At 36.3% G+C, this 20229-nt stretch overlaps 1 protein-coding gene across 1 annotated transcript in view; it reads left to right on the forward strand.

The window, feature by feature from the left end:
- Positions 1-452: 452 nt before the first annotated feature.
- GEN1 (GEN1 Holliday junction 5' flap endonuclease) overlaps positions 453-20229 on the forward strand; it is a 32930-nt gene continuing 13153 nt past the window's right edge. Inside the window, 9 exon segments of the mRNA XM_049784861.1 lie at positions 453-613; positions 1421-1607; positions 5514-5690; positions 8475-8585; positions 12020-12093; positions 15158-15249; positions 17927-18077; positions 18635-18671; positions 18755-18835. Of these exon segments, the coding sequence (XP_049640818.1) occupies positions 453-613; positions 1421-1607; positions 5514-5690; positions 8475-8585; positions 12020-12093; positions 15158-15249; positions 17927-18077; positions 18635-18671; positions 18755-18835 (1071 nt within the window).

A 20229-nucleotide genomic window follows, 5' to 3' on the forward strand; every position in this document is an offset into this window, starting at 1 on the left:
TTATTACCATTTGGGAAAAGTTTTTTCCTCTATTTTTCAAATTTAATACAATATAAATATACTGTATTGTGAAATGTTATTCTTGGCACCTGGAAAAGAGGTTACAAAAGAGGAAAGAATAAGAAAGTATAGGGTACAATTGGCACTTGGTTTACATTAAACTACAATTTTTCCAGTGTTCTAGAGAACATCAAAAGATGTCATAAGTGAAATTTAAAGGATACATTTAACATACTATAAACTACAAACAATTGATTACTTAATCAGTATTTTGTCTGATTAGTTACCACCATTGTAATATTCAGTGTATTACTGGTTCATTAAAAATCAACTGACTACAACATGAGAGGAAACTATATTAATGAATTATTCTAAACTAAACTAACCTGATGGTGAATTCACGTTTTGAGCTGTCTTTGTATTTTTTAATTGTGTCTCAGATAACCACCATAATGGGAGTCACTGATTTGTGGCAAATTTTGGAGCCTGTTAAGCAACACACCCCCTTGCATAGTCTTGGTGGAAAGACCATTGCAGTTGACCTGAGTCTCTGGGTATGTGAAGCACAGACCGTCAAAAAAATGATGGGAATAGTCGTGAAACCCCACCTCAGGTACAGTATAAGTTTTTAAATAGAATAGAAATGTATGGTTGGATAGTCAGCTCAGGGTTGGTTTTCTTTCCCCTTCATTTTTGTTTTTTACATTTTGAGATATTTATATTAACATGTACAAAATTGCTATTTTTATATTGGCTAACAAATGTGTATCGCTTACCCTTTGAACTGCAGACTTATAGCTGCCCACATAAAGTATCCATTAAGATGCTCTGTGACTAAAGGACAGAAATTGGAGGACCGTTCTCTCACTGGCTTAACTGTCCAGATACCTATTCATAAAAAATTCTGCCAGCAACCACCAGTATACATTTTATGTTTGTAAGCTTTTCTCAAACTCCAGAGGCACTTCCCCACTATATGCCAAATCACCTTTCATCTGTACTACTGAAGTCAGATTGTTCACTATTTTACCTCCCTCTATTCTTGTCCTCCTCTAAATCATTTTCATAAAATAATTAAAACAATCTTATATCAAGACAGAAAAATTAGTAATTTGGTAAAATTAGTAAAATTGGTTAAGACACTTGCCTTGGAAACAGCAGACCCCATTTCAGTCCCTGTCACCACTGAAGGTTCCCATTATTAGTTCTCCATGTGTTGCCCCCCCAACAACAAATAACTACAAATTAAAAATAATCCTAAAACGTCTTACTTTATAATAGTCATTGGTATTTTTAGCCACTCAGATAGTCTTCATTAATAAATTGTTATTTCCATATGACATCTTTGATACATGGTATTATGTCATAGGTTATGTTGACTTGCTATCAATATATAATTTATTTGAAATTTTATATTCAGGAATTTATTTTTTCGTATCTCATATTTAACACTTATGGATGTGAAACTGATGTTTGTTGTGGAAGGGGAACCCCCAAAATTGAAGGCTGATGTTATAAACAAGAGGAATCAGGCTCGTTATGGATCTTCAGGAAACCCATGGACTCAGAAAACAGGGAGATCGCACTTTAAATCAGTCTTAAAAGAGGTAAAACATTCAGTTCTGATTCACTCATTTTGATTTGAGTTAAAAATACTTTGCATTCTGATATAGGATCATTTAGCCATGTTTAATACTTAAGTTACTTTAAATTAAAGGACAATATGAATAGATAAGATGCTTTATTTGCTTCTATTTTCTAATGGCACACATACTAGTGCTTGGGCTACCTTGTCAGATTCTTGGGGATCATTCCTCAGTACTGCTCAGGCACCAAACTTAGGCCTCTCCTGCATGCTCAGATAGTTTCTTCTGAGCTATTTCCCTGGCATTATCTGAATATTTTGGAATGAGACTGATAAGTTCAAACTCTGCCTCTACCATCATTCAGAGATACTGCACAAGATTTATAGCTTATATTTGCCTGATTTTCTTGTTTGTGAAATGCAGATAATACTTTGCTAGAGGTGTGACCAAAATAAAAATCTTTATAGCAATTTTCATGTTACTTTTTATATTTTTAGCTATTCTGGAATTCCAAAATTATGTTATTAAATTATTCATTCATAATTATAATAGTTCATTATAGATTACATTCTTGGTTTCCCTATGACTTTGAAAATTTTTAATTAATAAATTTTGGGGGGCCACACCCAGCAGCACACAGGGGTTACTCCTGGTTCTGCACTCAGAAGTTACTCCTGGCTGGCTTGGGGGATCATATGGGACCAACTGGAAAAGGGGATATAACCTCTAAAAATCAAACCTAGGTCAGTTGCATGCAAGGCAAATGCCCTACCCGTGTGCTATCACGCTGGCCCCTAATTAATAATTGTTTTTAATTGAGTTATCTTGAGATACACAGTTAAAAGTTGTTGGTTAAGTTTTAATCATATAATGTATGACTGAAATTTTTTAGTATTTCCAAGTACTTATATATTACTTATACAATTTTATATTTTAATAATAAAATAAGATAATAGTTTATTTTCAAATAAATGTGCATATATTTTGAAAATTGCTATGATCATAAATAAGTAATTTTCACTTAACGTGTTATATAGTCCCTTGATACTACATTCTATTCAAAATCATGTATATTTTTTCTCTATTACATAGGAAATTATAGAATGCCTTTTCTTTTTTCTTTTTTTTTGTTTTTTTTTGGTTTTTGGGTCACACCCGGCGGTGCTCAGGGGTTACTCCTGGCTGTCTGCTCAGAAATAGCTCCTGGCAGGCACGGGGGACCATATGGGACACCGGGATTCGAACCAACCACCTTTGGTCCTGGATCAGCAGCTTGCAAGGCAAATGCCGCTGTGCTATCTCTCCGGGCCCAGAATGCCTTTTCTGTATAAAGCATTCTCTTGGGATTTGGGAAACAAGAGGTGGGTGGGGTATACCTGGCAGTTGTCAGAAATTCCTCTAACTTTGTGCTCTGACGGTCTCTTTTGGCAGTCCTTGAGGAGCCATAGGTGGTCCTGATCTTAGAACCCAAGTCTAATCTATGTACTCTTTCTCGTCCAGTGACTTGGAATTTTAAGATCAAAGGCATCCAAATTGGAAACCACAAAGATTTCAATGAAATAACACACGCTTTAAGCCTCGGTTTGATCCTGGGCACCCACATTGTTCCCTGTCTACTGCTAGAGTAACCTTTGAAAAAAGAACTGGAAATAATCTCTAACCACTATGAACTGTGTTTCCAAAGTGAAGCAAAAGAAAACACTACTGAAAGTGGGATAGATAGAATAAATTTAGAAATTAGTTTACAGCTTTTTACAATTACTTTTTGTCAGTATAGAGATGGAAAAAGCAATTTTAGTGACCCTTAAGAACCTTGAATAATAAGAAATTTGTACTGTTTAGTAGCAAAAATTAGCATATAGTAGGGAGGGGAGAATTCAAGTTTTATAGCACATGACTAGGCAATACCCTAAATTTTATCCCAGAAATCTCATGCCCCTACCCAACTTCAGTTTCTTAGCATTATTGAGTGTCACCCATATAAAAATATGCCTTCGTTTATATAATATTTATAAATATATAGTATAATATACACATTAAAAGGATAATCTTTTAATGATGAAATTAAACATTTAGTTACTCCATAGATACTGATATAGTAATTTGTCTCACTTATTTATTTTTTTCACATTTTAATTTTTTCTTTTAGGTTCTTTATGTATTAAAGATATTATTAAAATAACAAAATATGGGCCCGGAGAGATAGCACAGCGGCATTTGCCTTGCAAACAGCTGATCCAGGACCAAAGGTGGTTGGTTCAAATCCCGGTGTCCCATATGGTCCCCCGTGCCTGCCAGGAGCTATTTCTGAGCAGACAGCCAGGAGTAACCCCTGAGCACTGCCGGGTGTGGCCCAAAAACCAAAAAAAAAACAAAAAACAAAATAATTATTTTGGGTGGGTTTGGATCACACCCAGTTGTGCATAGGGGTTACTCCTGGCTCTGCATTCAGAAATCACACTTTGCAATCTCGGGGGACCATATAGGATGCCGAGAATCTAACTGAGGTTCATCATGGGTTGGCCACATGCAAGGCAAATGCCCTGCCACTGTGCTATTGCTCCAGCCCTCAATGCTATTTTTTTCTTTTATATCCCTGTTTTACAAATTTTGGCATTTGTATTTTGCTTTAAAAGGCTGGCCATTTGGTGGAAATAAAAAATGATCAGACTTGAACACAAAATCCAAAGTCAGTGACAACAGAAATGATACCCAGTCTACATCAAGCTGTACAAAGGAGGAACAATTGCACTACCATTACGGGGCGGGGGGTAAAGGAGGGGTAAGAGGGATGCATGTTGGAACAGGAGTGGAGGGAGGACAACACTGGTGGTTGGGAATGTCCCTCACTCATTACTACTTTGTGCCTTAAATATTACTGTGAAATATTTGTAATTCACTTTGCCCACAATAAAAGATAAAAATAAATTTAAAAAGACATTTTATGAATAATCCTGTTTTCTCAAGAATTCTATTTTTTGGGCCCGGAGAGAGAGCACAGCGGCGTTTGCCTTGCAAGCAGCCGATCCAGGACCAAAGGTGGTTGGTTCGAATCCCGGTGTCCCATATGGTCCCCCGTGCCTGCCAGGAGCTATTTCTGAGCAGGCAGCCAGGAGTAACCCCTGAGCACCGCCGGGTGCGACCCAAAAAAAAAAAAAAAAGAATTCTATTTTTTGTTAAAATATGATTTTTTAAAATTAATTTTCCAGGACCAAAGGGGATAATTTGAAAGGTGTTTGCATGTGTCCTTCATACCAGAGGTCATTGGCACTGCAAAAATCTCGAGCATGGCTAAGAAGAGACCCTCCCATCAGTGTGCAACTGGAGTAAATACTGAACTCTGAGTGTAGTCTAAAAGCTGAAGAAAATATTTAGGGTCAGAGATTAGTGCAGAGATTTAGCTGCATTGCTGACTCCAGTTTGATCTCTGACACCACATATGTGGATATGGTGTCATCACTAGATTTGACCCAGAACCCTAAGATATTATTCTCTTTTCTATCTTGACCCTGCCCTCTCCCCACTTTTAATATTTTATTACCTTGCTTAAAATATATAACTCTGAAGAAACATAATTACGATATGATTTCTATTGTCATATTTAAAACTTTAACAATGGATTATACCCAACAGTGGTCAGGGCTTGTCTAGGCTCTGCTCAAGGAGCAATCCTGGTTTCAGTGCTTAGTGAACCAGGTAAAGTTCTAATGATTGAATCTGGGTGGGCTGGGTACAAGGCAAGTGCCCTATCTCCTCTACTATTTTACTGGCCCTACAGTCATTCTTTAATGTTCAAGTTCCTAAATGTTTCTTAATATAATTTTATATAAAATACCTAGGGAACAACTGTTAATATTTGAAGTTAAGCAATTTTCAATATTGACATGAGATTGTTCTTCTAATTTTTGTACTTACCTTTTCTTTCAGTGTTGTCAAATGCTGGAATGCTTAGGAATTCCCTGGGTACAAGCAAATGGAGAAGCTGAGGCCATGTGCGCTTTTCTTAATTCCAGTGGCCATGTAGATGGCTGCCTCACCAACGATGGAGATGCTTTCCTTTACGGGGCCCAGACTGTCTATAGAAACTTCACTATAAATATCAAGGTATTTTTCCCTTTGTTTTTATCCCAACGTTTGCTTCACAGGCTATCTTATTTAATTAAATATTTACTGTTATAAAAAAATGTTGCCACACAGTTTATTCTCTTTAAAAGACATATTTCTCTTCTTAAAAACTTGATTGATCAGGGGTAGAATGATAGCCTGGCAGGCTCGGGAGACCATATGAGATGCCGGAATTTGAACCACTGACCTTCTGCATGCAAGGCAAAGTCTTTATCTTCATGCTATCTCTCCAGCCCCAAAGTTTATTATTTTGATGTGCAATTATTGCAACTCACTCACACCGAAGTACCCATTGACTCTTTACCAAATATCTTTGTTTCTTCTAGTCTGCCTCATTTTCCAGATACTCCTGCTTCCCCAAGGCATGCTTCCCGCCCATTCCTTGTTTTTTTTAATTTTATATTTATTAAAGCATCATTATTTGCAAAATTATTTATAATACAGTTGTTTCAAGCATACAATCCTTCCACAGGTGTGAACTTTCCTCCATCAATGCCCCAGTTTTCATTCTCCACCTCCCCTAGGCTGCCCTCCTTGCAGATACAAATTCATATTACTGCTGCGAGAAAACTTAGAGAAATGACAAATGCAGTTATCAGAAATGAATTACCGATAATAAAAGTTAATTTGTGATGATTGATTGCTATATGATATTAACCTATATAAATAAATTACATTTAATACAATATAATATAATGTTAAGTTTTCAACTCTTGTGTCTAAAATATATTACATTAACTTTTATTTTGTATGTATGTCTCATTATGTTAATAATTCTGTCTTCCCTGTCATTAATAAAACATTTAAAAACTTCACTAATATATTTTAGAGTTTACATGAAGTAAGTAAAGCCTACAACTGTAAATTTTAGTAAGACTGAAGAGAAATAAGAAATATGAAGGGGAAAACTGAATGGGCCTATTAAAAGTACAGTGTTTTATAAGTCATAGCACATTCAATATAATATAAATGATATATTAATTTATTATTGAAAATGTATAAAATTCCTTAGCACACTAAATAAATATACCTTCCTTAATCTAGTAAAGGGCAACCTAAAACACAATGAGTGAATACCATACTCAGCGCACCTGCAGAGAAGTTTGTCTTGTCTTTTTGTTTGTTTGTTTTGTTGTTTTTGTCTTGTCTTTTAAAGAAGCTTTAATTCTTTTATACTTCTTGTAAAACTGATTTCAAGGCTATGAATTTCCTAAGTTGTTTGAAACTTTTTTTTTTGGGGGGGGGGGCCACACCCATCGGTGCTCAGGGGTTACTCCTGGCTGTCTGCTCACAAATTGCTCCTGGCAGGCACGGGGGACCATATGGGACACCTGGATTCGAACCAACCACATTTGGTTCTGGATCAGCTGCTTGCAAATAAACAAACTTTTTTTTGGGGGGGTCACACCCGGCGGTGCTCAGGGATTACTCCTGGCTGTCTGCTCAGAAATAGCTCCTGGCAGGCACGGGGGACCATATGGGACACCAGGATTCGAACCAACCACCTTTGGTCTTGGATCGGCTGCTTGCAAGGCAAACGCCACTGTGCTATCTCTCCGGGCCCTGAATTTCCTAAGTTGTTACCTGTTCCTTCAAATCAGAAAGACAGTTTAGCAGAATAATGATGATAGGGTGTTTGTTTCATTGAATTTTTGTAATATATCCCTCCATTCCTCTGGCTCATAGATTCTCATTTGGTAGATAATCGTTTAAGATTTTCTTTATATGAAAATTTTTTTTACTGATCTTGCTGTTTTCAATATTTTTTCTTTATCTTTAGAAAAAAATTTTTTATTTTACAATAAATGTATCTTGAGTTTATTTAGCTGGGTCTATTTCCTCTGGGACCCTTTGTATCTCTTGATCTCAGTGCCTGTAAAACTCCAGTCTGATAATTGTTTCTTTAAATGCTCTTTTTCATTATGCTGTTTAATACATAAATGATTGCTTTTTTATCATTTTTATTGTGACCAAAGTGAATTTTGAATCTTTCACAGTAATATTTAAGGTACATAGTGACAATGAATCAGGGCCATTCCTACCACCAGTGTTGTCCTCCCAGCATAGAAGACATATCTCCTCCCTCTGCCCCTGGACTGCTAGTGTAACTGGTCCCCTCTGTGTATAGCTTGTTGTAGATCGGTATCGATTCTGTTAACATTGATTTGGGTTTGGTGTTTAAGTCTGATCATTTTTTTATTTCCATAAATGACTGCTTTTTTGTTTTGTTTTGGGGATCCTATCCAACAGTACAAAAGGCCTACTCATGTTGTATCCCAGGGATTACTTCTGGCAATGCCAGGGATTCAAGTCAAGTCTCCCACATAAAAAATTGTACTCCAGCCCTATGAGCCAACTCATAGCCTACCAATGGTGACTTTATATATGTATTTATTTTTATTTTGAGGCAACCCCAGCTGTGATCAGGATTTACTCCTGACTCTGTACTCAGGAATCACTTTTGATAGCTCAGGAGATCATAGGTGGTGCCGGGGACTGAAATTTCGTCAGCATGCAAGTCTTATCTGTTGTATTCTCTCCAGCACTATAAAATGGCCATTTTGGATCTTTGTGTGGGTTGGGGGGAGGATGAGAGGACCTCTTAACTGCTCAGATCCTACTTATATCTCTGTGCTTAAGGATCGCTTCTGGTAGTTCTCAGAGGACTATATGTGGCACTCATGATTTGAATCTAGGCCATCTAAGTGCCTTATTCTTTGTACTTGCTAGCCAGTCCTAAACTCAATCTCCACTTTCTTCTAGGATCCACATGTTGATTGTTATACAATATCATCCATCAAGAGTAAACTAGGTTTGGATAGAGATACTCTAGTTGGATTTGCAATACTGCTTGGATGTGATTATCTTCCGAAGGTAACCAAAATTGTTGTAGTTATATATTTATTGTATCTTATGAAATTTTGCATGTTGTATAATATAGCTACTACTATATGTTTATTTGATTAATGATCTAATTTTGTACCACAAAGATCAATATATTAAACCTGGTTCAATGGTTCAATTCCTGACACCATATGTCCCACCACTCCCTCACCCCCTTGGCTTTATTAGAGAAGCACTGTAACTTTACAGGGATCTGAGATGAGAATGCCTTACAAACATAGGTTTCACATGAGAAGCTCCAATTAGCCAATGGTAAACCCAGAGCATATAGAAAATGAGAGATAGGGTGTGTTATACCCAGCGGTGTTCAGTGATAATTCCTGGCTCTGCATTCAAGAATCCCTTGTGGTGATGATCAGAGGACGATATGGAACATGGGGGAATCAAACCTGGTCAGCCATGTACAAGGCAGATGCCCTACCTGCTGTCTGCCCCCCAAATGTTAGAATTTCTGCATAGCTAACAGCACAGCTGACCACAGTAGCCTGAAGACAAGTGAACAAAACTATAGAGTAGGATCAGAGAATTGCAATGGCAGCTCCAGCCCTTCTTTTATAGTTCTTGTTTGAAACTTGATTGAAGCTCTGGAGAGGAACAAAGCAGCAAGTGATTTCCATTTCTTAAGCAGGTGGCACATCCAGTTACCTGATAAAGCACACTTCTGTGCCGTTTTTTGGCATCAGCATAAAGGTCACAGGAGGAAGGTAGGTGTGCACTTGCACACAGTGGCCCAGTGGGAATCAGGCCTCCTTGAACTAGGAAGTGGGAGCACTTTCTAACACAAGTGCATGTTTGCTGATGACCACCCACAAACCAGGCGCAATATGCATATGCTTATAACCTCAGCAATGGTCAGATTATTCTTGGCTTATCAGTTGCCCAGAACTGAGAAAGAGCCCAGGTTCTTGTTCTACATGGACACATTCCTGATTAATTAATTAATAGGGCAACAAGACGTGAAAAGGGAGCTGAGATCATGCTTCAAGGGAAACACACTCTTTGGACAGTCAGCTGACAGAATTGCAGATAAATCACAGGCTTGTGAATAGAACTATAACAGCCATGGGATATAGTGAGCTTCTAAAGGACTTCTTAAGAGAGGGACTCAGGCACTTTGGGGCAACTCTGATCTAAAGACTAGATTCTGATCTAATTCATACCCTGATTTCACTGGCTACAACTAGGCAGCTCATTTAGAGCTGGTGAAGGAGCATCATTGGCTGTTAGAAATCAACAGTCATAAGCCAGCCTGATCTTGTGAACTGGATTACCAGATCACTGCTGATGACAGCTCATCGTTAGTTCTCATGCATCACTGGAATAAGCAACAACAACAAAAATGACAACAATTCAACCACACCAGTGCATCATGACAAAAGTCCAAGAAAATTCTCAATCACTTCATATCTTGCTAAGCTGCCAGAAGAAGGCTTTAGAAAAGCAAACCTTTCACGGTTAAATGTGAAAGACTCACTCAGAGATTCAGACTGAAGAGATTCTGATAGGAAAAAATAAAACAGTGCTTTCAAGTAGAAATGAAGGTACTAAAGATATAGTAGCAAGAATGAATGAAGCTGAAATTGAATCATTGATCTTGAAGACAAAGTATACAACTCTACCATAAAGATATAATAGAAAAGAAATTGATTTTTTGGTTGTTTTTTTAATGAGATTTGGAATTGGACAGCCAGTAGGGCATTTGCCTTGCACATAGCCAACCTTAGGTTTGCCCTAAACAACCTATAAGGTCCCATAACATTTGGCACAAAAGCAAAAACATAAAATGAAGAGATATTTTTGATATCAGGAGAAATAACCTTGGAATGATAGAATTTCCAAAAGAAGAGGAAAGAGGGATAAAAGGGGCCAAATAGCTGGTTCTAATCTAAATAATAGATTAGAAAGAACACCCCCAGTTTGAAGAGAGTCTGGTACACTGGCCCAGTAAACTGATAAGGACAGTGCCGTGCCTCATAGCATGGTTTGTTTTGTTTATGAAAACTTTTAGTTTATATCAGAAGATAAACAGTTTGTTATATTGTAACAAATAGGTGAAAGATGAATTATGAATCATAAAGATAAGCAATTTTCCTAAATATGTTTAGAAATATAAAATGACTTGTAGTTTTTTCCATGTAGCCACATCGTTCTGTTCCTAATGATCCTCTCTTTATCTTCACAGAATCTCTTATACTTAATGTCTCTGTGTATGTGTGTGCATGTGCGCATGAGTGCAAGCAACACCAGACAGTGCTCAAATCTTACTCCTGGCTCAGCATTCAGGGATCACTCCTAGAAGGCATGGAGTGGTGGGGATCAAACTCAGGTTGATTGTGTGCAAGGCATGCACTCTACCCATTATGTTATTTCTTCAGTCCCCCATATTCTTCCTATGTTTTCTATATTTCCTATGCTCCAGAAAATTAAAAAATCTGACATGGTTTTGTTTCACATGAGTATAGGATCGATGAAATTAACAGGACAAAAATTATTAACTAATTTATAATTTGTTACTGGCAGCCAACTAGATCAATTTTTTGTTTCATTTTTGTTTGAGGCCATATCTACCAGTGCAGGGGGAAAGGTGCTTTTTCTATATGCAGATGACCCCAATTCGGTCCCCAGGCCCCTGAAAGTCACTAGGACTCACACACAATACAGACCCAACAAGAGCTCCTGAGCATTGCCCAAGCACTTCCAAATCAATTTTTTTTTACTAGTAAGAAAAGAAAGCAATAGGAAAAAAACTCTATGTATAACAGAATGTAATTATATTTTACTTATTCTTAAGTAGAAGGTCTCCATTTTCCATATATAGTTATATCATAATTGAAGTCCAAAAATAGCCCATTGTTTAATTTAAGGGAAATTGCCGTTTTGAAGTTACAGAAATACAGGTTTACGTGTATTACTTTATACATTTGCCCTGACTTTTTTGCATCTTTGTTACCAGAAACACTGTTATTTGTGTTGTTCTATTTAAATATTTTAAGGCTATTGCTAACTTGATATACCTTCAAAGAAATTAAGATTTTGTGCAATGCTTATAAACAAAAGGAATAAAAATCAACCAACGAATACAGGCTGTAGAGATATGGGCTTCTGATGTGCTCAGTTATGCTGTGTGCTAGCTTTTTAATCATTTTCTTTTCTGTTCAGTATATCTTGCACTTCCTAGTTCTACATTGATTATTTATTTCTTAAAGGGCAGGGATATGAGCCACTGCCTGTGGTGGTGTGATGGGTAATAGAGTACTTCTATGCTTGAAGAGCTGCTCCTGTGCTCTTTCTTTGAGTGAAATAATATAATCCTGAATGATCTTTTAATCATTAACAAATGAATAATTTAATTTATTTATTCCCTAGTGATTAACATCGGAATTTCTATTCTTATTTTTGGAAAGGGAGTCCCTGGAGTTGGAAAAGAACAAGCATTAAAACTTACACGCAATTTGAAAGGGCAAAGTTTGCTTCAGAGGTAACTACAGTTTACTTTTGCTTGTGACATAACATTTCTATTCTTGTTTAATTTAATAGTGAATTTTACTCAAATATTATGCCTTTAAAAAGGAGGGCTTTTACTTTATACTAGTGTAAATAACATATTTAGGCTGAAGTTTTACAAAGAAAGTATATGCCCCAAGCTAAACTGTGTTGTTTCCATATAATTAGTGCATCACAAACACAAACAATAAAATGTCAGATGAGTTTATTTGTAATTATGGGCATTTACCATAGGCTTTTAGATTATTTACCAAGTAAAGATAAACATAAATTTATAAAATAAATTAACACTATATTTTTATAGATAAAATGCAAATATTTAATAGATAATACTTGCTAAAAATTTTATTTTGTTATCCTTTATTCTATGGACACATGCTTAGTAATGCATTGATTCTAAAGGACAATATACCATTTAAGAATTTAAGACAAGATAAAAAATATATAGATATTTACAAATACTTTTTCCCATTGTCAAAGTGTGAATTATATTTATTTGATGAAAGCAATTTTTTATAAAACCTAACTTAAATAATTATAAGGTATAGAGTAAATAAGAAGACTATAAAGTAGAAGATTGGAAGAAGAAATAATTTTCCTTCAATAGTTTGAGATGGTGACTATATAAAAGGAAACCGTGAGTGGTAGAATCCTCAAAAGGATTTTCAGGGGCTGGAGTGATATTTCAATGGGTAAGGTGGTCAACGTAGGTTCTATTTCCGGCATCTAATATGCTCCCCAGAACATTGCCAGATGTGGCCCTCTCTCCCTCACCCCACCACAACAAAAAAGAAAAAAACAGAATTTTTGAGTGGGAAAGAGATAATACAGGAGGTAAAGTGTTTGCCTTGCATGAGGTAGATCTACTCCGGTATGATTTCTGGCACTCATATGGTCCCTGATCATTCTGGATATAGTCTCTTCTGAGCCCCCAAAACAAGGATTTTTAATTACTATGTTCTTTCCTGTAATGCTTCTCTTTCAATTATAAAATTACTAGGTCTAAGAATTCAATAAATCTTTTATTACAGCTGGATATATAGTACAGGAAGTAAGGCACTTTTCCTATTTGGGGCAGTATTTTTAATGCTTGCCTAAACATAAAAATAATGAAATGGCATTTTTATTAATTATCTAACATAATTTTTATTACTGTATTTTCCGGCGTATAAGACGACCCCTTAATTTTGCAGTTCAAACAAAGGTTTAGGCCTATATTCACTGTATCAGACAGAATGTTCCTGTGCTGCAACTGTATGTACCACAGTGAGCCAATCACAACAAGCAAAGGTTCAAAGGTTATACTGTAATAGACTTCCTCTCTGACTCTGGCCAGGATTTTTACAGTGTAGATTCGGTACAGAACATTGTCTAATTTGCATGCATAAAAAGCCTGCTTGGATTGGCTGAGTTAGAGGGGCAGTCCAAGCAGCCTTGCAGTGATTGCTGCAGGATCGAGTTGGAAAGTTCATTTTGTGGCAATATTCAGACAATTTTCGTTTAGCGGCATATTGAAACATTTTTCGGATATATTCGGTGTATAAGACGACCCCCGATTTTCGGTTGACTTTTTTTTTGTTTCAAAAGTCGTCTTATACGCCGGAAAATATGGTAATTTAGATTGATTTCCCTGTGTTTATCCTTTGTTTTGTTTTTTAGGAGGGCCACACCTACAGATGCTCAGGAATTATTTCTGACTCTGTACTCAGAAATTACTCCTGGTGGTGCTCAGGAAGCTATATGGGATGCTTAGGGATTAAATCTGGGTTGGCCAAGTGCCAGGCAAGTATCTTGCTCTATTACTGCTCTGGCCCCAATATCATCCTGTGTTATTTTAATATTTTTAACTGCTATTTATTTAGCAGCAATTAATGTCTTTAGTAAATGAGTTAAAAATTCTGGCCGGAGCAATAGCACAGCTAGTAGGGTGTTTGCCTTTCATGCAAACAACCTGAGTTTGATTTCTGGCATTCCATATGGTCCCCAGTAGCAATTTCTGATTGAAGAGGCAGAAGTAACCCCTGAGCATCAGGTATGGCCCAACCCCCTCCAAAAAAAAAAATTTAGGAAGCTAAGTATTACATCAATACTAGATATTATACAATGAACTGAAGATTAATTTAGTATTTTATTAAACTAACTTCAAAAAGTAGAGGAACTTAATTCATAATAGTTGTGTTTTATGATGAATATTTAACTGTCACTTTGATGGTTTTATTACCAAGAACTTTATTAAAAAATGAAAACTAGAGAGACACATAGGGTTGAGCCCATGCTTTGCATATGGGAGGCCCAGGGTTAGTCCCTAGCCCGACATAGTCCCACCAAGCACCACTGGAGTTTAATAAGTACACTGAGTATTACCAGGTGTGGCTGAAAAAAACAAAATGAGAGCAAGAGAGAAAGGAAATTAACTTTTAGTAGAACTCTTTAGAAGTAACAGACACTTGTGTGTGAGAGAGACTTTGCATTTTATATATAATTTATTTCTAGTTCTTTTTACTTAGAATAATTTATTATATAGCTGATGTTTTGTTGTTTGCATAAAAGAGAAGAAAATAATCATTTCAAGTGATAAAGATTTTTATAAGTTTTTATCCAGAAGATTAATATTATTTTAGTTTTATATTTTATTCTTCATCCTTTGTAATACAGAAAGTATTTATTCACAAGAACTTGTTTATTGTGTATATAAAAAAGAGATAAAAGACATGGACATTATTCTCCCCACATATTGCTGCATAATATAAGGTAGTTTTTTCATTTTTAAAGATTAAATGAATACACACACAAGCACAGATACTTAATCTTTTTCTCTCATCCCCACACCCCAGTTATAATACTGCTGTCTTAGGGACACATTTTAAATTTGTAGCATATAAGTTGGGAATTTTCTGAAGCTGAGCCAGCAACCTTGTTTACACCAAAGAGAAAAATAAGTGGGCAGTTAGAAGGGAACAGAATTGCCTGACATTTGGGAACATGGCATTTTGGTGACCTTGTGCCATTTTTTCTTCTAAAAATTATTTTCTTTTAAGGTTTGATCAGTGGAATGAAAAATCTTGTGATTCTGATCCACAACCACTAATTACTAAAAAATTGCCTCATTGTTCTGTGTGTGCTCATCCAGGTAAGCTGATGCAGGAAATGTACAATTAACAATATTGGTATCTGCTGCTCATAATTTTATTCCTATCTTTATGGAACATTTTATTTATTTAGCTTTCTCAGTAAATTAGGGTTCCTCGGTTGTAAATGCTAATAGTATGAGAACATACATATAATTCTAAGTGTATATGATGTAATAATATGAATTTTCTTATATTGGAGCTGATTTGGAGGTTGGGGCCATACCTGGCAGGGCTTAGGAGTGTCATATGTAGAATCAGAGATTAGCCTGACATCAACCACATGTGAGACAAGTGCCTTAACCCCTATATCTCTCCAGCCTGAATATGAGATAAATTTAGTTCCAAACTATCATGATAAATTACTTAGATCTTAAAATTGTATTTTCAGATTTCTGGGGGGGTGTTGTTTTGTTTATTTGGAATTTGCACTCAGCAGTTCTCCCTGAAGTTCTAGGGAGTTAGAGGTGCTGAGAATGGGGATTGATCCTAGGATTGCTGCCTATAAAACACATTCTTTAGCCCTTTGAGCACTCTCCCTAGCCCAAAAACTAAGTTTTAATTTGTAAGCCCATTTTAGGAAAAATATATACTGATAAATCTTTATAAGAAAATGGAATTGAAACCATTTTCTTTTAACAGTGTTTTACATTTATATGTTTTATATATATAAATGATACTTGTCTTACAATGTGATTTAAATGACAGTAACAAATAAGCAATCTTAAAATTAATTTCTAGTACATATTCATTGTTATTGAAATAGTGTGGATCTTATTAAAATGGAGTGAATCTTCATCATCTTGGTCTTTAAAAAAGTCACTAATATGTCTGGATCAGAAACAATAGATCAGAAATCATATTGCCTGATCTTGGGTTAGTTTTTCATTTTTTGGTTTTGGGGTTTTTTTGGTGTGTGGGTATTTGGGGGGAGGGTATTTGTTTTTGTTTGTTTGGAGACCACACCTGGTGATATACCGGGGTTACTCCTGACTCTGCATTCAGGAATCTCTTCTGGCAGGTTCCAGGGATCTTATGGGATGTCTGGAATCCAACCTGAGTTGGTTGCGTGCAAGTCAAATATCTTACCCACTGTATTATTTCTCTGGCCCTCTTTTATTCATCTTTTTAAAAACATTCTTGGACCAGAGCAATAGTTCAGCCAATAGGACATCAGCTTTGCATATGACCAATCCAGCTTCAATTCCTTTTACCTTGTATGATCCCCTGAGCCCCTCCAGTAATGATCCTTGCACTCAGAAGTAAACCTGAGCATCACTGGGCAGTGCTCAGGAGTTAGTCCTGAAAGGCTCCTGGATCGAACCCAGGTCAAACATGTTAGGCAAATGTCCTACCTATCACTCTAGTCCCTGCTCTTCATACTCTTTTTTTTTTTTTTTTGGTTTTTGGGTCACACCCGGCAGCGCTCAGGAGTTACTCCTGGTTCTACGCTCAGAAATTGCTCCTAGTAGGCTCAGGGGACCATATGGGATGTCGGGATTCAAACCACCATCCTTCTGCATGCAAGGCAAATGCTTTGCCTCCATGTTATCTCTCCGGCCTGTTCTTTATATTCTTAAACCAGTGTTGAATAGTAAGCTTTCCTTTTAAGACCCACATCCAGGCTATAATCATAATTTGTTCATATTCCATGCCTATTTTAAAAATTGCAGTATTCACTGTCACTATATGCCCAAAGAACATTCTGTGAAGAATTTGTAATTCACAATGATCTCAATAAAAAAATTGAAAAATAGTAATAATAAAATAATTATTTTATTTGCAAAAAATAGCACCAATTACTACCAGAAATAATTAGCAGATATAATCTTCTAATATTTTTATTAATGAAACCATTTCATGAATTATTTTATTAAATAATTTTATTCATATTACATCTTATATTTATATCCACTATCACATAAGCCAGTTTGTTCATATTGATTATTATAAAAGTATAATTCGAGTTGTAAATAGTTTTACATAGAAGAGTCAATATAAAGCCCAAAATACTGGGGCCAGAGAGATAGCACAGCGGTAAGGCGTTTGCCTTGCAAGCGAAAGGCTGCTAGTTCGAATCCCGGCATCCCATATGGTCCCCCGAGCCTGCAGGGGGCGATTTCTGAGCATAGAGCCAGGAATAACCCCTGAGCATTGCTGGGTGTGACGGAAAAAAAAAAATGGGGGCAGGCGAGGTGGCGCTAGAGGCAAGGTGTCTGCCTTGCAAGCGCTAGCCAAGGAAAGGACCACGGTTCGATCCCCCGGCGTCCCATATGGTACCCCCAAGCCAGGGGCAATTTCTGAGTGAGCAGCCAGAAGTAACCCCTGAGCATCTAACGGGTGTGGCCTGAAATACCAAAAAAAAAAAAAAAAGCCCAAAATACTACAGTCATATGATACTAAGAACTGAAGGTTTACTTTGCTCTATCAATTACTATAGTAGTTATTATTGTATTCAACTTTAAAAAATACTCAAACCAGTCAGTCTCAATAGTACAAGAAGTCAGGTACATTCCTTGTATGTAGTTTACCCCAGTTTGATCTCTGGCACTGCATTAATTTCCCCCAAACACCAACAGGAGAGAGTACACATCCAGAAGTAAGACCCATTCACTACCAGAACACAAATAAATAAAGAATAAAAATACTGAAAACATACTTCTTTGTGTCTTCATAAAGGCTCACCTAAGGATCATGAACGTAATGGATGCAAATTTTGCGAGAGTGACCGATATTGTGAACCACATGATTATGATTACTGCTGTCCCTGTGAATGGCACCGTTCAGAACATGACAGGCAGCTACAGGCATTAGAGACTGGTATTAAGAAGTAAGATGTTGTTGGGGGGAGTAAGATGTTTTAAGCTGTCCATTTTTTCTTAACATTTTGGCATAACCTATTTATATACCTGTGACTGAACTGTTTTCACATAACTTTTCCCCCATGTTTATATTAGCATGTTTATATTATATTTTCTTGATTCTATTTTAAAAATATTGATGATCTCAAAAGATTATATTTAAGATCTCAAAAGATGATATATAAAAGTTTAATTTTTTTAATTTTTTATTTTTTTGGTTTTTGGGCCACACTCGTCAGTGCTCAGGGGTTACTCCTGGCTATCTGCTCAGAAATAGCTCCTGGCAGGCATGGGGAACCAAATGGGATGCCGGGATTCTAACCAACCACCTTAGATCCTGGATCGGCTGCTTGCAAGGCAAATGCCGCTGTGCTATCTCTCCGGCCCCAAAAGTTTAATATTTATAGAAAACTGAGCTTAAATACTATGATATGATCGAAGAGCAATTTTTATTAAATCATCTGGTATTTCAGATTCTGTCTAAATTTGCCTACTTGCATTGATAACTTATGTAATTTATTTGCAGGAAAGCATGCAGTTGTGAGGGTTTCCCATTCCATGAGGTAATAATTAGTACTTTAAATATGTGTTTATTTCAGTAGCGCTTTGTAATTGTTTGAAGTCTCAATTCCAATTTTTTTTCTAGGTTATTCAAGAATTCCTTTTCAGCAAGGATCAGTTGGTAAAGGAAATTAAGTACACAAGACCTAATTTATTATTGTTTCAGGTATTTGAAAAATGACTTATTTTTCAGTATGAAGTTAGATACTTAAAAGATAAAGATTGTCATTTTTTTTTTTTTTTTTGGTTTTTGGGCCACACCCGGTAACGCTCAGGGGTTACTCCTGGCTATGCGCTCAGAAGTCGCTCCTGGCTTGGGGGACCATATGGGACGCCGGGGGATCGAACCGCGGTCCGTCTCCTAGGCTAGCGCAGGTAAGGCAGGCACCTTACCTCCAGCGCCACCGCCCGGCCCCTAGATTGTCATTTTTATTATTTAGTAGAAATTTAAGATAACTGTTGGCTACCCATGTAATTTTAGCTTTTGTTTTTATTTATTTATTTTTTAGCATTAGTTTTTATTCTTTATTGCTTTGCCACACAGAGACCATACATTTCAGACTATAAGATGAAACATAATTTTGATATTCTTTAGAGGACACATGCCACATATATGGATATATACAGGGTTGTATTAGAAAAGAAAGGCTTACATACTATAAAAATAAAATTCTTAAGTGTATTTGTTCAGCTCAAAAATAAAGATATATTGGGGCCAGAGCTATGACACAGCGGTAGGGTGTTTGCCTTGCACGCTGCTGACCCAAAATGAACTGTGGTTCGAATCCCCGGCATCCCATATGGTCCTCCAAGCCAGGAGCGATTTCTCAGTGTATAGTCAGGAGTAACCCCTGAGCGTCACTGGGTGTGGCCCAAAAAAGATATATTGGGGTAGGAGAACACTGGTCTAGGTGCAAGGCACACTTAAAGCAAGTTTTACTTTTGGTTGTATTTTCTTCGTATATTATAAACATTTATTTAACTTGTTGCAGTTTGAAATAAAAAATTTCCAAATTGTATGTTCAACAGTAATCATTAAAATGTTTGCAGCATAAAAAGAAAAGAAAAGAAAGGATATAACCAAAGAATGTCAGAATCAATTAAGTCGTTATAAAAGGCTATGTAGTTTTCAATGGCATTAGGATTGTAATCAGTGACAAATTTAAATATTGGTACCCTGTCATTGCTATGTAACCCTTCATGTTTTTCACTAATAAAATAGAAATAATATTCTTATGAAGTCATTCTGAGGTTTAAATGTGATTATTTATATTAACTTTACATCAGTAAAATGAATAGTGAAATTATTGCCTATGTATTGAACATTTAAAATTTGATATTACATAAAGCATATTATACATGACTTCGTTTAATCTTCATATTATATGAGTTAGGCTATATATTTTTGAGAAGAAAAATCTGAGTTTAAAAAAGGTTATATAATTTTCTCACCATCTGGGAAATATACTGCTAGTCAAACTGAGCCTTATGTAATATTGTCTCCTGAGGGAACATTTTGTTCTCTGGAACTTCTCATGGATGCTACTTCAACTAATGAGG

The sequence above is a fragment of the Suncus etruscus genome, chromosome 12, assembly GCF_024139225.1.
Source record: "Suncus etruscus isolate mSunEtr1 chromosome 12, mSunEtr1.pri.cur, whole genome shotgun sequence".
NCBI classification, from domain to species: domain Eukaryota; kingdom Metazoa; phylum Chordata; class Mammalia; order Eulipotyphla; family Soricidae; genus Suncus; species Suncus etruscus.